General features: G+C 46.4%; 2 protein-coding genes across 7 annotated transcripts in view; both read right to left on the bottom strand.

The window, feature by feature from the left end:
• Nucleotides 1–109: 109 nt before the first annotated feature.
• Nucleotides 110–7,012, bottom strand: LOC310694972 (transmembrane protein 17B-like). Its single transcript, XM_083478914.1, has 4 exons — nucleotides 6,586–7,012; nucleotides 4,225–4,328; nucleotides 3,113–3,226; nucleotides 110–1,341 (listed from the first exon to the last, which is right to left on the bottom strand). The coding sequence occupies exons 1-4, from the start codon at nucleotides 6,701–6,703 to the stop codon at nucleotides 1,021–1,023; spliced, it is 657 nt and encodes a 218-aa protein (XP_083335040.1). The 5' UTR covers nucleotides 6,704–7,012; the 3' UTR covers nucleotides 110–1,020.
• Nucleotides 7,013–10,537: 3,525 nt separating this feature from the next.
• Nucleotides 10,538–13,905, bottom strand: part of AIFM3 (AIF family member 3) — a 49,803-nt gene continuing 46,435 nt past the window's right edge. For all 6 annotated transcript variants that reach the window (XM_083478633.1, XM_083478636.1, XM_083478634.1 and 3 more), the window contains one exon: nucleotides 10,538–12,922. In XM_083478633.1, coding sequence (XP_083334759.1) covers nucleotides 12,883–12,922 — 40 coding nt within the window. In that variant the 3' untranslated portion in view covers nucleotides 10,538–12,882. The remainder of the gene's footprint in view (nucleotides 12,923–13,905) is intronic.

The raw sequence follows: 13,905 nt of genomic DNA on the forward strand, positions 1-13,905 counted from the left end.
CACCACCGTCAGTTTATTAATCACCTTCTACACAATCTTCTCAAGGCGATATACAATAATAATAATAAAAACAGTTTAAAAAACACACACACACACACACACACACACACACACATTCCCATAGTGGTTTAGCAATCAATCCCTCTTCCTAAGGAACTCTGGGAATTGCAGCTCTGGGAGGGGGAAAGGGGGCTCGCCTCATAACTCTCAGCGCCCTTAACAAACAAACACATCCCAGGATACTTTGGTGGAAGTATCAAACAGCTTCAAATGCTGTGCAAAGGCCGGGATAAAGAGGAGCATCTTTGATATACGATGAACCATGTGCAATGATGATGCCCGACGCAGCACTGTAAAGAGGGAGTTCCACATCTTAAGGGTTTGCCTGCATATTTATTTATTTCTTACTTAATTTGAAATATACTCGGAGTCGAGAGTGGATTTCATGTTCTTTATTCAGCTCATAGTAGTGAGGAATGCCAGTTCCCCCAGAATGTCTGCTTTATATACATTATTTACACAATGGGCCCCACGTGATTGGCTAATTCCGGGATTCTCCTGTAGGCCAATCAGGTTGCAGATTCACTTCCACCTGAAGCTGGATTGGGTGGCTCCTGCGGACCAACCAGACTGCTGCATTCTGGATCCTATTGTTCTAGGACCAATCAGACTGCTGCATTCTGGATCCTATTGTTCTAGGACCAATCAGGCTGCTGCCTTTTGGATCCTATTCAACTCAGTACATAACATAATTATTGCATTTATATCTCACCTTTTTCTCCAAGGAGCTCCAGGCAGCATACACAGCCCTCCCCTATCTCAGTTCAGTCCCTACAACCACCCTGTGAGGCTCTCAGGTTGGCCTGAGAGATAGTGCCTCGTTCGGGGTCTCCCAGGGAGCTTCGTATGTCCGAGTGAGGATTTGAACTCTGTTCTCTCAGATGTTACTCGATGACAGCACGCTGGCCCTCAGTGAGGACCACCGCCGCAAAGGGAAGACACCCCCCGCCCGTCGCTCATTTAGCGCCCCTGTGCAGAAAGCAGGGCGGAGTCAGGGCTGACGGACAGCCGAGCCCCCTGCTGGCTGCCCCTCGCACCCGGGCCCAGCCCGCCGGGCCCCTCCTCGAATTGCTTCAGGTAGAACTGCCTGGCTAGCTGCCTGGTCATCCCCTTGAGAGCAAAGACAGCCGCCGTGATCTCGGAGGCAAGGAAGAAGAGGAGGACCAGGTGGACAGCCGTCTCCAATGGCAGGCGGATGATGTGTTCGTCGGTCAGGATGAACAGCAGGACAGGCGTCTCAATCAGGAAGGAGAGAAGGACAAAGCCAGCCAGTTCCGGGACCTGCAGGAGCCAAGGAACAGAGGAAGCTGCCTTTTACCCATCCATCCAGCTCAGTATTGCCTACACCAGGCTTCCTCAACCTCGGCCCTCCAGATGTCTCAATTCTTATATTGACTTCAGTTCCTTCTTATAATTTCTTACAACTCTATTTAATATTATTCTTGTTATTCTTTGCAAACTTTATCAAACCCGCCCTGTGTTTGAACTAGGTGTTCTGTCCCTTTAAAAATTCCTTCACCTTACAGTACAGTGGAACCTCAGGTTACATACACTTCAGGTTACAGACTCCGCTAACCCAGAAATAGTGCTTCAGGTTAAGAACTTTGCTTCAGGATAAGAACAGAAATCGTGCTCCGACGGTGCGGCAGCAGCAGAAGGCCGCATTAGCTAAAGTGGTGCTTCAGGTTAAGAACAGTTTCAGGTTAAGTACGGACCTCCGGAACAAATTAAGTACTTAACCTGAGGTACCACTGTATAAAAAACTGTGATTGGAAACACTCTGTATCAGTCTTTAACATCAGCAGTCAGGAGCGCTTCAGCCCTGTTTTTGAGTTTGTTTGAAACTTAAACAGCTTATCTCGTATTCCTTTGTAAGTTTTTCTTAAAACCTTTTTTGTAAACTCAGGGATGCGTTTCAGTGCTGCTCTTGAGTTTGCTGGAAATCACTGAAAACCATTTAAGGTTTATAATGTTCTCTTAAATAGGGCTATGTTTAAAACTTGTCATTGAGGTTTTTATACCTTTTTTGTAAACTCAAGGAAGCATCTCAGCCCTGCTCTTGAGTTTGTTTGATATCGCTTAAAATCATTTAAGGTTTAAAATTCTTTATTTCCTTCTGAGGAAACTGATTAGTTCAGTGAAAAGAGTTTTGTAGCCGGCATCTCGTTAAGTCTTTGTTTAATTCTAGGTTAATTTTTCCTTAAATTTTTTGATTTTTGTTATTCAATTCTATAGTCGATTACCTCTCGTTTCAGGGATTTTCACGGCAATTCTTTTGTTTTGTGTAATGGTCTACACTGACTGGCAGCACAAAACACACTGAAGAAGGGTGCGAAGAAAGGAACAGGGACAAGAGTGATGAACTATGCAGAGCTGGCTAAACTAACATATAAACTGCGAGATAAGGACAACTGTGACTTCAAAGAAGAATGGGGACTTTTTACAAATTACTTAAAAAGACAACAAAATGAATTGGACTCCTTGGCAGGTTTTGAACAAACATACACACATTTATTGATTGTTAACATAGCAGATAGATAATATAAGGATTTCTACAATTTCACAGTATGCAGAGAATAATATGTGTTGAAAAATCAGAGAGAGGAGCTGAGGGAAGTCTGGGGGGGAGGGGGGAGGGCTTGATGGAGAGGTGGGGGCAGAAAGGGGGGAAATAATGAATATGATATGTTTTGATCTTTTGATATGTTGAAATTATTAATAAAAACATTTTTTAAAAAAAGAAGAAGGAGGGTGCGAAGAAGAGAGGGGAGTGGCCTGGAGAAAATCCTGGGGGCCAGGCAAAGAGGTATGGAGGGCCACACTTGGCTCTCAGCCCTAACGTCAGTGGCGTAGCGTGGGGGGTGCAGGGGGGGCCAGCCGCACCGGGCGTAACATCTGGGGGTTAGGGTTAGGGGGCGCAAATCCACGCTACGCCACTGACGTTAGGGCCACTGACGGGTTAGGGGGCGCAAATTACTTGCCTTGCCCCGGGTGCTGACAACCCACGCTACGCCACTGCCTAACGTTCATCCTCCCTGCCTTGAGGCCTTACCTTCTCCTGCAGATTTCCGATAAACCCCAGGTAGAGCCGCAGACCTTCGGCTGAGATGATCATCAGGTATGCACTGACCAGCAGGAACTGATAGTAAGCGGGCAGTAGGCTGTACTGGAAGGAGGGTAGAAAGAGAGAGAACTAGTTGAAAAGGACTATCGTGTTTCCTCTAACTTAGAAAAATGGGATTGTAGCGTAGGAAGGGGACCCTAGGGTCATCTAGCCCAACCCCCTGCAATGCAGGGAATCACAGCTAAAGAATCTTAAGCAGATGACGCCCCCCCCCCAAAAAAAAACACTTGACCCCAACAGCTTTGGGGTTTCAGGCTGGTCTGTCCCTCCCCACCTGGAGATGCCAGGAATTGAATCTGGGGTCTCCTCCTTCCACATGTAAAGCAGATGTTTTTTCGCCAAACTAATAATAATAATAATAATAATAATAATAATAATAATAATAATAATAAATGTTATTTATATCCCGCCCTCCCCAGCCGAAGCCGAGCTCAGGGCAGCTAACAACAATAAAATAGTACAACATTCTAAAATCATTTCATTATAAAATTAATTCAACTCAAATTGATGGCAACCATTAGGCTAAAGTTCTGTGAAGATTGCCAAAGGAGGGAGTCAGGCTGTGCCTGACCAACCAAAGGCCAGCTCCGGTTTACAACAACAACAACAATTTATTATTTATACCCCGCCCATCTGGCTCGGTTTCCCCAGCCACTCTGGGCGGCTTCCAACACAATATAAAAATACAGTAATGCATCAAACATTAAAAGCTTCCCTAAACAGGGCTGCCTTCAGATGTCGTCTAAAAGTCTGGTAGTTATTTTTCTCTTTGACATCTGGTGGGAAGGCGTTCCACAGGGAGGGCGCCACTACCGAGAAGGCCCTCTGCCTGGTTCCCTGTAACTTGGCTTCTCGCAATGAGGGAACTGCCAGAAGTCCCTTGGCGCTGGACTTCAGTGTCCGGGCTGAATGATGGGGGTGGAGACGCTCCTCCAGGAATACTGGACCAAGGCCGTTTAGGGCTTTAAAGGTCAGCACCAACACTTTGAATTGTGCTCGGAAACATACAAAAGAAAAGGGGGGGGGGGAACCCTGACTACCTTCAGTTCCAGCATGACCCCCTCCGACAGGCACCAGAATGGGGAGAAGAAGGCATTGAAGTACAGCATCATCTGTAACGGAAGACTGGAAAGCACCGTGTGGTCTGGAAAAGACGCCAAGGGTTTGCAGCAGCAGCATCTCAGGGTGAAAACAGCCTTCTCTGGACCCGTTTGCCAGTGGCGCTGTATTTTTTCTCATTAGAGCGTTGGATAAGGCATCTTGCCAAGGGATTGTCCCAAGGTTGAATACAAGGTCGGCAGTTAATACAATTCAAAATTACTGTGAAACAAACGGGCTCTTGCATAGCTTTTAACTTGTTGAATTTACTGTATTTTTTGCTATATAAGACTCACCTTTTTCCTCCTAAAAAGTAAGGGGAAATGTGTGTGTGTGTTATGGAGCGAATGCAGGCTGCACAGCTATCCCAGAAGCCGGAACAGCAAGAGGGATTGCTGCTTTCACTGCGCAGCGATCCCTCTTGCTGTTCTGGCTTCTGAGATTCAGAATATATTTTTTCCTGTTTTCCTCCTCCAAAAACTAGGTGTGTCTTGTGGTCTGGTGCGTCATATAGAGCAAAAAATACAGTATATCCCACCCTTATAAACGTCAACTTGGTTTGGATTACAGTTTCCCTACGAAACCATCTTGCCCCATGCATTCCCACTCAACTGCTCTGATCTGCAGAACTAGCACTTTTACAGGTTTTTAACTTCGGAACTCCCTGCCGATTGACATCAAGAAGGCATCTTCCCGGTACTCTCTTCGGCGCCTGCTAAAAACACTTTGGTTTAGGCAAGCCTACCCAGACATGTACAATGCTGACATATGTTTTACTCTGGGTTTTCACTTACTGTTGAGTTATTATTGTTATTTTTGAATGTTTTAAACAGCTGCTTCTAACCGGTAATTTCATTCTTTTCGGAAACCGCTTTGAAGTGTTGTATATCAAGCGGTATATAGGAATTTTATTCAACTGAACTGAATCACGACCACTTTATTAAATCATATTAATTGTTTTGATGAATTTGCTTTTGCTCTTTGCTTTCTTTTCTTCTTTCTTTTTTTAAAATATTTTTTATTTGATTTTACAAATATAAAATTATAACAATACAACCATGCACATACACATTTAAAGATTCCTCTGAATCTCTGGACTTCCCACCTTCCCTTCAGTGGGTCCTATTATTAAACCTTTTCTACTGCATCTTTTTTCAATAGTCCATACTTTGTATAACTCCATTTTCTCCCCCAGTACTTGCTACAAGTGTTATCACAATCCTGCTAATGTTTTCATCTGCTTACAGTGGTCTCCAAGAAAAATTATAAAAATTTCCCCGATTCTTTGTTAAAGTTTTGGTCTTTTTGGTTCCTGAGTTTTCCGGTCAATTTTTGCTATTTTGGCATAGTCCCAACAGTTTAATTTGCTTCTGCTCTTTGCTTTCGTAATATGCTTCCTCGTTTTGCTGTTATAGCAATTGCAGTGTTTGTTCTTCTCAGTGCTGCTGTGAGCCGCTTTGAGCTCAACATTTGTTGCTGGAAATCTCATTCCTGAGATAGCTCAGCCGGTAGAGCATGAGACGCTTAATATCAGGGATGTGGGTTCAAGCCCCATGTTGGGCAAAAGATTCTTGCATTGTAGGGGGGGACTGGAATTAGATGGCCCTTGTGGTCCCATCCAACTCTTATGATTTGATTATTCCAAATATTAAATCAGATCAAATAAACTATAGAACCACAGAATGGTAGAATCATAAAATTGTAAATAGGTGCTCTACCACTGATTTACAGCCATGAAGACCACCCCCTTGGGAAGGGCTTGCATCGGAATCCTTGTTTGCCCCAGTTCAACGTTAAGCAGGGGCCAGCAAAATTTTTCAGCAGGGGGCCGGTCCACTGCCCCTCATACCTTGTGGGGGGCCAGACCATAGCTGTCAACCTTCCCTTTTTTTGCAGGAAATTCCCTTATTCCAGCGCCGTTTCCCGCTGCTTCCCACTGCTATCCCGGATTGTTAGATAGCCCTTGGACTGTCCCCGGGACAGGTGAGGCTGCTGATCCCTTATTTTCGAGGCTGCTGATCCCATATTTTCAAATCTGAAAGTTGACAGCTATGGGCCGGACTATATTTTGAAGAAGACGAAAAAAATGAACGAATTCCTATGCCCCACAAATAACCCAGAGACGCATTTTAAATAAAAGGACACATTCTACTCATGTAAAAACACGCTGACTCCCGGACCGTCCATGGGCCAGATTGAGAAGGCAATTGGGCCGCATCCGGCCCCCGGGCCTTAGTTTGCCTACCCATGGTCAAAAGCTTTCCCAGATCTTACTAAAGCCCACTCCTCAAATCTCATCATACCTGGGTGGTAGCTCTGTGCCAGGCCGCAGTCGCCAGTCTTGTTGTTGATGAAGAGGGACCCGCTGAAAGTTGTCAGCCCCCTCCGCAGGTTGGGAGGCAGCGGAGTCTGCAGGGCCATCACCCCCAATGTGTGGGGGGTCGCCCTCTGTTCCCCCACCCACCCTGCTGCTCTTGACCTGAATCAGGCAGTGCTGGGAAAGAAGATCTGCTAATTGCATTAAGAGGCCGGGCAGCACAGCTGTCACTCAGACATATGGCTGGAGGAGGTTAATCCGGCTGTGCTGTGAGGGGGAAAAACCCAAAAGTTTCCTGGGTAAGGTTATCACATCTTTCTTTGCCCCTTTTCTAGTGCATTTTTGGAGAGATGTTGCCAACTTTTCGCTGCTCCTATGCCTTTATGAGCACTTTCTGCTAATGGATCATAGCAAGGGATGCAAAAGTCTCCCGGGCTGTTATTTATTTAATAATAACAATAACAGTAACAACAACAATTTATTACTTATACCCCGCCCACCAGGCTGGGCTTCCAACAAAACTTTAAAAATACATTAAAACATCAGTCATTAAAAACTTCCCTAAACAGGGCTGCCTTCAGGTGTCTTCTAAAAGTCAGATACAGTGGTACCTCGGGTTAAGAACTTAATTCGTTCTGGAGGTCCATTCTTAACCTGAAACTGTTCTTAACCTGAGGTACCACTTTAGCTAATGGGGCCTCCAACTGCCGCTGCGCCGGGGTCGTGCAATTTCTGTTCTCATCCTGAAGCAAAGTTCTTAACCCGAGGTACTATTTCAGGGTTTGAGGAGTCTGTAACCTGAAGCGTCCGTAACCTGAAGCATCTGTAACCCGAGCTACGACTGTAGTTGTTTCTTTCCTCGACCTTCCTCCCAAAGGAGCCCAGGTTTTCAAGCACACAAAGTAATTAAAACATCTAAAAACTCCACCACAGATACTAACAGGGGAGATATCTCTACTGAAAAGCCTTGTTGGAAGAGGAATGCTTTCAAGCTGGCACTGAGAAGACAAAGGAGGCCTAATATTTATTGGAAGGGAATTTCAAAGGGTTGGTGCCACCACACTAAAGGCCCTGTTTCAGTGAGGAGAAAACCTCCTGATAAGATGTTGTCAGCAGGAGCCCCTCACCTGCAGAGCAGCGATCGACTGGGTATATAAGGGCTGAGGTGATATTTCAGGTATCTTGGTCCTGAGCTGTACAGGCCTTTATAAACCAGAATCCAACACCTTAGCCTGGCAGGTAATTGGTACCTAGTGCAATTCTTTCCTGGGTAGGGCTGGCTGGGGTTGTTGGTAGTTGTAGTTTAAGGTGATCTTCTGCCTTAAATTTTAGTGTGCCAGCTCCTCGGAGCAGGGACCTTCTGCAATGTGTAAAACAAGGCCATGACAGAAGTAGATTGGGATCTACTGACCTACTGGTCTATCTTGGGTGGATGTGCAATAATAACTTTTCAAGAATAAACCTGACCCCCCAAAAAGACTTTCTTCTCCCAAATCAGGCTGCTGAGATGAAGAAAGCTTGAAACCAGGAATGTCTTTTTGAGTGATAGGACTCTGAACCCAGTTTTGGAACTGGCAACGAATTCCTGTGCTCAGTGCATGCTCAGAGGCACCCCATTCCTCCGTTCTGCCAGTATGCTGACATCCTCCCTACAAACTGCTTGCCTTGAATATGACTCCAGTTGATAGATTCCAGGATGCTAGCATAACCAAAAACAAGTGGATTCTGGGACCCAGAAGTCTGCCCAGCCCAGCTGTAAACCTCTTGTGATGAAATTGTGGATCTCAACACCCAGAAAGCCCGCTCTGCTCTTGAGTCTTTAAGAACAGCTAGATCTGCAGTGATGAGCCCACGAAGATTTTCACAGCGCAGAGATAAACACAGCCAATCTGCTCACATCAGCATGTTCCAGCTGCTGGTAAAGGGCAGATCCCTGGTAAAGGGCAGATCCCAGGTTTTAACAAGGATCCAGAAGGAAAGGCATACGCTATGGTTATCTCCCATTTGGACTACACCAATGTGCCATATATGGACCTAACTTTGAAGATGACTCAGAAACTACACCTAATCCAGAATGCAGGCGCCAGACTGGTGACTGGGAGTGGCCACCGAGACCACATAACACCGGTCCTGAAAGATCTACATTGGGTCCCAGTATGTTTCTGAGCACAATTCAAAGTGTTGGTGCTGACCTATACAGCCCTAAATCAGCGGTTCTCAACCTGTGGGTCCCCAGATGTTGTTGGACTACAACTCCCATCATCCCTGAGCTCTGTCCTTGCTAGCTAGGGGTGATGGGAGTTGTAGTTCAACAACATCTGGGGACCCACAGGTTGAGAAAGGCTGCCCTAAATGGCTTCAGTCCTGTAAACCTGAAGGAGTCTCCACCACCACCATTCAGCCCGGACACTGGGGTCCAGCTCCGAGGGCCTTCTGGCAGTTCCCTCTGCAAGTTGTGAAGTTACAGGAACCAGGCAGAGGGCCTTCTCGGTAGTGGCACCCACCCTGTGAAATCCCTTCCCAGCAGATAACCAATTTGCATGACTTTCCGAAAACATCTGAAGGTGGCTGTGTATAATAATTGTTTGTTTGTTTGTTTGTTTGTTTGTTTGTTTGTTTGTTTGTTTTTGTTTGTTTATACATACCCTGCCCATATGGCTGGCTTCCAACAGAATACTAGAAACACAATAAAATTTCAAACGCTAAAAAAGTCCCTAAACAGGGCTGCCTTCAGGTGTCTTCTAAAAGTCAGATAGCTGTTTATCTGAAAGGAAGGAAGTCCTACATGTGGGACAGAGTTAAACTGAGGAACTCGCTTCCCGCAGTAGACAGCGACAGCCACCTGCTTGGGTGACTTTAAAAGAGGATGGGACAAATTCTTTCGAGTATAAGGCTATCAGTGGTTACTAAACATGATGGCTTTGCTCTGCCTCCACAGTTGGGGCAGCAATGCTTCTGACTTCCAGCTGCTGGAAACCACAGGAGGACTCAAATTTTGCTTGCCAGTTTTTCACAGATATCAGGCTGGCTAAAGTGAGAACGGAATGCTGGACCAGATAGGCCATGGACCTGATCCAGCAGGGCTCTTCTTACTTTCTTAATTGTACAGTGGTGCCTCGCAAGATGAAATTAATTCGTTCCGCAAGTTTTTTCTTCTTGCGAGTTTTTCGTCTTGCGAAGCACAGTTTCCCATAGGAATGCATTGAAAATCAATCAATGTGTTCCTATGGAGACCGTCCGGGGACAGAGGGGAAGCGCCACGCGCCTTCCCCTCTGTCCCCGGACCTGTTTAAAGCAAGGGAAGGGGCGGAGGGGAGAAGATCGCTTCTCCCCGTTGCCGCCCCTTGGTTCAAAAGGGGTCCGGGGAGAGAGGGGAAGGCGTGCGCGCCTTCCCTTCTGTCCCCGGAGATTGTGGGGCAGGCAACGGGGAGAGAAGCGATCTTCTCCCCGCCACCCCTTGCTTCAAAAAAGGTCCGGAGACAGCGGGGAAGACGCGCTGCGCTTCCCCGCTATCCCCGGAGCTTGCGGGGCAAGCTTCGTTTTGCGAAGCAAGCCCATAGGGAAATGCGTCTTGCGAAGCGGCTAAGAAAACGAAAAACTCCTTCGTCTAGCGAGTTTTTCGTCTTCCGAGGCGTTCGTCTTGCGGGGTACCACTGTACTGGATCAACCCAGTAGGGATAGGTGATTCTCTCAGTTTCAGATTTTTCTCAGTTTCCCAGCAAGAGGGATTGCTGCTTTCACTGCGCAGCGATCCCTCTTGCTGTTCTGGCTTCTGAGATTCAGAATATTTTTTTTCTTGTTTTCCTCCTCCAAAAACTAGGTGCGTCTTGTGGTCTGGTGCGTCTTATAGAGCAAAAAAAATACGGTAGCAACCATAGGAGGGGGCTATTTTGGGCCGAAGCATCCACACACAATCCAGAGCAGTTATCACACAAGCCTTGTGGTTTAATACATGAGTTTATTAATAACCTAGGAGGGTGGGGGAAGAGGGCAAAACATGAGATGGCTAATTTATTTTGCATGACATCCTGTGGCAAAGCGAGTGAAACGCAAGCGAATGTGGGCAGTTGAAACACAGGGCGGGCAAAATCCAGTCAGCATTTCTTTTCACCTTTCAGAAAACACCCGCATGAACTCAACAGGTGCTTCCTGTTCCTCCAGCCCCACAGCGCCAAAAACAAAACAAAACAAAAACCCCCATCACAATGGCAGAATTTCTGCCTGCAAGCATTTCTAAAGCACCCCCAGCCCTCTGTCAGGAAGGTGGAAGATGGCAGGCCTATGATTGGCAACCCTGTTAGTGGTGAGGAACATCAAAGTCTGGCAAGGGGCTAGTCCTGTTAGAGGAGGAGCTTCGGCTACAACTTCACCAGGGGACTGGTGCTTGGGGAGAGAAATTTAGCATGTTCCAGCCACACAAAGAGAAGCTGGAGTTTCGGGTTTCAAAGTGTTTCCACTTTAGTGTTGACACCCATGACGGCCCTCTCATTTCTGTTGTGACGTTCTCCTCTACCGCCCCTGAGTTGCAAGGAAATGGTGGCTGCTGGTTCCTAGAAAATACAGCTGATTGCCCTGAATTAGGAAATTGTATTCCAGGGAGCTGGGCTAAGTTCCCTTCCAGCTCTACAATTCTAGGGTTCGATGGGCTGGATTATTAGGAGAGGTGCAGCCTGCCTCCATCACCCTCAGGTCCCCTTGTCCCTTGATGAGCAAGGTGATAACTCAGGGGTTTGTTTTGCCCGTTGCAAAAAAGAAAATCGACACCCCGTGCTGAGGAGAAGAGACAGTTCTGCAGTCTGAATAAACCATGCCAGAGGAACACGTGCATTAGTGCATTGCAGAATTTATTCTGGCGTACTAATTTGGAGGGTGACCAAGGCTGCTGACCCTTCCCCTCACTTGCTCTCCAACCTCTCTGACTTCTGGCACTCTTTCAAGCACATCTTGGCAATCCTTAGGGGCTAGAAACCTGGTTAAGGCAAAACAAAAGGAAAGAAAAAGTTGCAGTGATCTGGAAGCTGGGTCCTGTGCCTCTTCTGCATTCCGGAAGAAAGGCAGAGAGCGGGCACAGCTAGGCTTGGCAAGAGAGGGCTTGCTGCAGGGGAAGGAAATGCGGGGGGGAAACATGGATCCCACTAAGGATAGGTGAATCCATTTCAGTTCCTCATTTTCCAGTCTTGAGTGGAGTTAACCATATCTCTACACCACAAGTGGTTGTGTTGCTGTTCCTTAAGTCCTTGTGAAAATTTGCCAGCATTTTCACGCAACGTTCTATTCTGCAATTTTGCTTCATGCGTCCGGTTTTTGCAAAGATTCATGTGTTTGGTTTTTGCAACACAGTGCATTCTTGTGTGTTATTTCCTCTAATATATATGTATGTTTATGCACAGTTATAGATTTCGGTGCTTGACCAGAGAACTGCATTGCAAAATTCAGAGATGGGCAAATTTTGAAAGATGGCTGTGGTTCAGTTCACCTGTCGTTTTCAGAATATGCCAATTGGGTATGTTCGCCTTGAGACATGAACTGAATCAGACACCCTCCCCCCCCCCAATCCCTATGCAAAAGACCAACAGATCTTTGGTACAGCAGGCTTGGGCAAAGCTGTTCCAAAGGGAACATAGAAAGGTGAGCCAATCCTCCATATTAGTTTCCCTTTGATCACTGCTCTCTCTCTCTCTCTCTCTCTCTCTCTCTCACACACACACACACAGAGGTTTGTGGCTTGCATAAAGGAAGACGGCTTAACGGGCCTGCAGGAAGCGCCTTAAGGACGTGGTTCAAAAGAACCGCAGCAGCAATGGAGTAGACTGGAAGGGCGGTTGGAATGTGGACGGCGAGCAGCGCAGCCAGCCACTGTGGGATGCGGCCAACACCAATCCGTGGAGATTTCTCCCTGTAGAAAGGGAAGTCTTTGAGGTCCACCAGCTCTCCACTCTGCTCCCAAGCAAGCGTGCAGGTGTGACCCACATTTTCCTCTCCCCCACCCCACGGCTCCGCTGACTTCACGGCACTTATCTGACTTGGCCCTAGATAGCCGCGGCAACTCAATGAACCCATAAGTGGCCCCTTTTCCTTCCGGTTGCTCCAGGGAGAGGGTGTGTTTAAGCCACTCTGAGGCTACAGAAGTTGATCTCAGCATGAATGGGGCCCTTGGAAGGCGTAGGAAGAGAATGGTTATGGAAACAGTGCCAGGTTTGTCAAAGTCACTGGAGAAAGGTGTGTGGCATCTTGCCCTTGGTGACTGCAGGGTCTGTAGGAAGCCAAGTGATTTCTGGGGATGTTAGGAGCCCTTTCCGGTTAGCCAGGACATGTCTCCAGTTCTACAAGAAAGACAAAACCAACAAACAAAGCAGGATTATTGTAGGAATACTTCCTCAACTCCCAAACCAGCCACACAAACCCTGGAGTGGAGGAAGGCAATGTTTTTGAAGCTGACTGAAAGCACAAAGAGCAAAGAATCATAGAAATAGAACTGTCGAGTTGGAAGGTGTGGGAAATTGCAGTCAAACATAACTACACACGAGCGCTAGTTAGTGCATGAAGGGGTTAAGATCACAGAGTTCTGTTCCTAGACTCAGCTAGGTCATGACCCCTCTCCTCCATGAGGGAGGAAGTAAAGCTGTTTTCTCTTCCTTTCTCTCACTTCTCTTCCAGCCATGGACCAGGGCGGACATGTCTGAACTTGATCCAAGTTCAGACAGCATATCTGAAACTATATTGTGTATTTTGTGCCCAAAAGTAACTTGGGTGCTGCAAAGAACAATGCATGAATCAGACCTTTGGATTTAGTAAGTAAAGCTTTTAAACTTACTTAAGAGTGTGTGGTCCGTTCATTGCTAGAGAGGTAGAGGGAGGGGCAAGAGTTTTAAGGCAGATGAATCAGGATAAGCAAAAGGGTTTAACAACCTATAATCCACACTCTGCTGCTGCAGAGTGTTTTTAAAGTTCCTCTCCAATGAAAGAGAGTCCACCACCTTCTGATGTCATCCGTTTCATTGTCCAACAGCTCTTAGTGCCAGAAAGTTCCTACTAATATATCATTGGATCAAGTTCATCTATTTTATGAATTAAACCAAATAGTTTTAATTGAATCTTGAATGAACATGCACTTAATCCTTACCATTTTGAATTTTATTCTATCATTATTTTCCTCAGTGGGTCATCCAAACTGCTGTTGTGAATAATTCTTTTTATAGGGCATGGTAGGGGGCACTGGGGGTGAGCTTGTGGAAGCAAGGGAGTAGCGACCCCCAAAAGTTTGAAAACCACTGATTTAAACAGATTAAAAAGCGAAAGTTGGGTT

Source organism: Podarcis liolepis (genome assembly GCF_965112155.1).
Source record: "Podarcis liolepis genome assembly, chromosome: 15".
Lineage (NCBI taxonomy): Eukaryota > Metazoa > Chordata > Lepidosauria > Squamata > Lacertidae > Podarcis > Podarcis liolepis.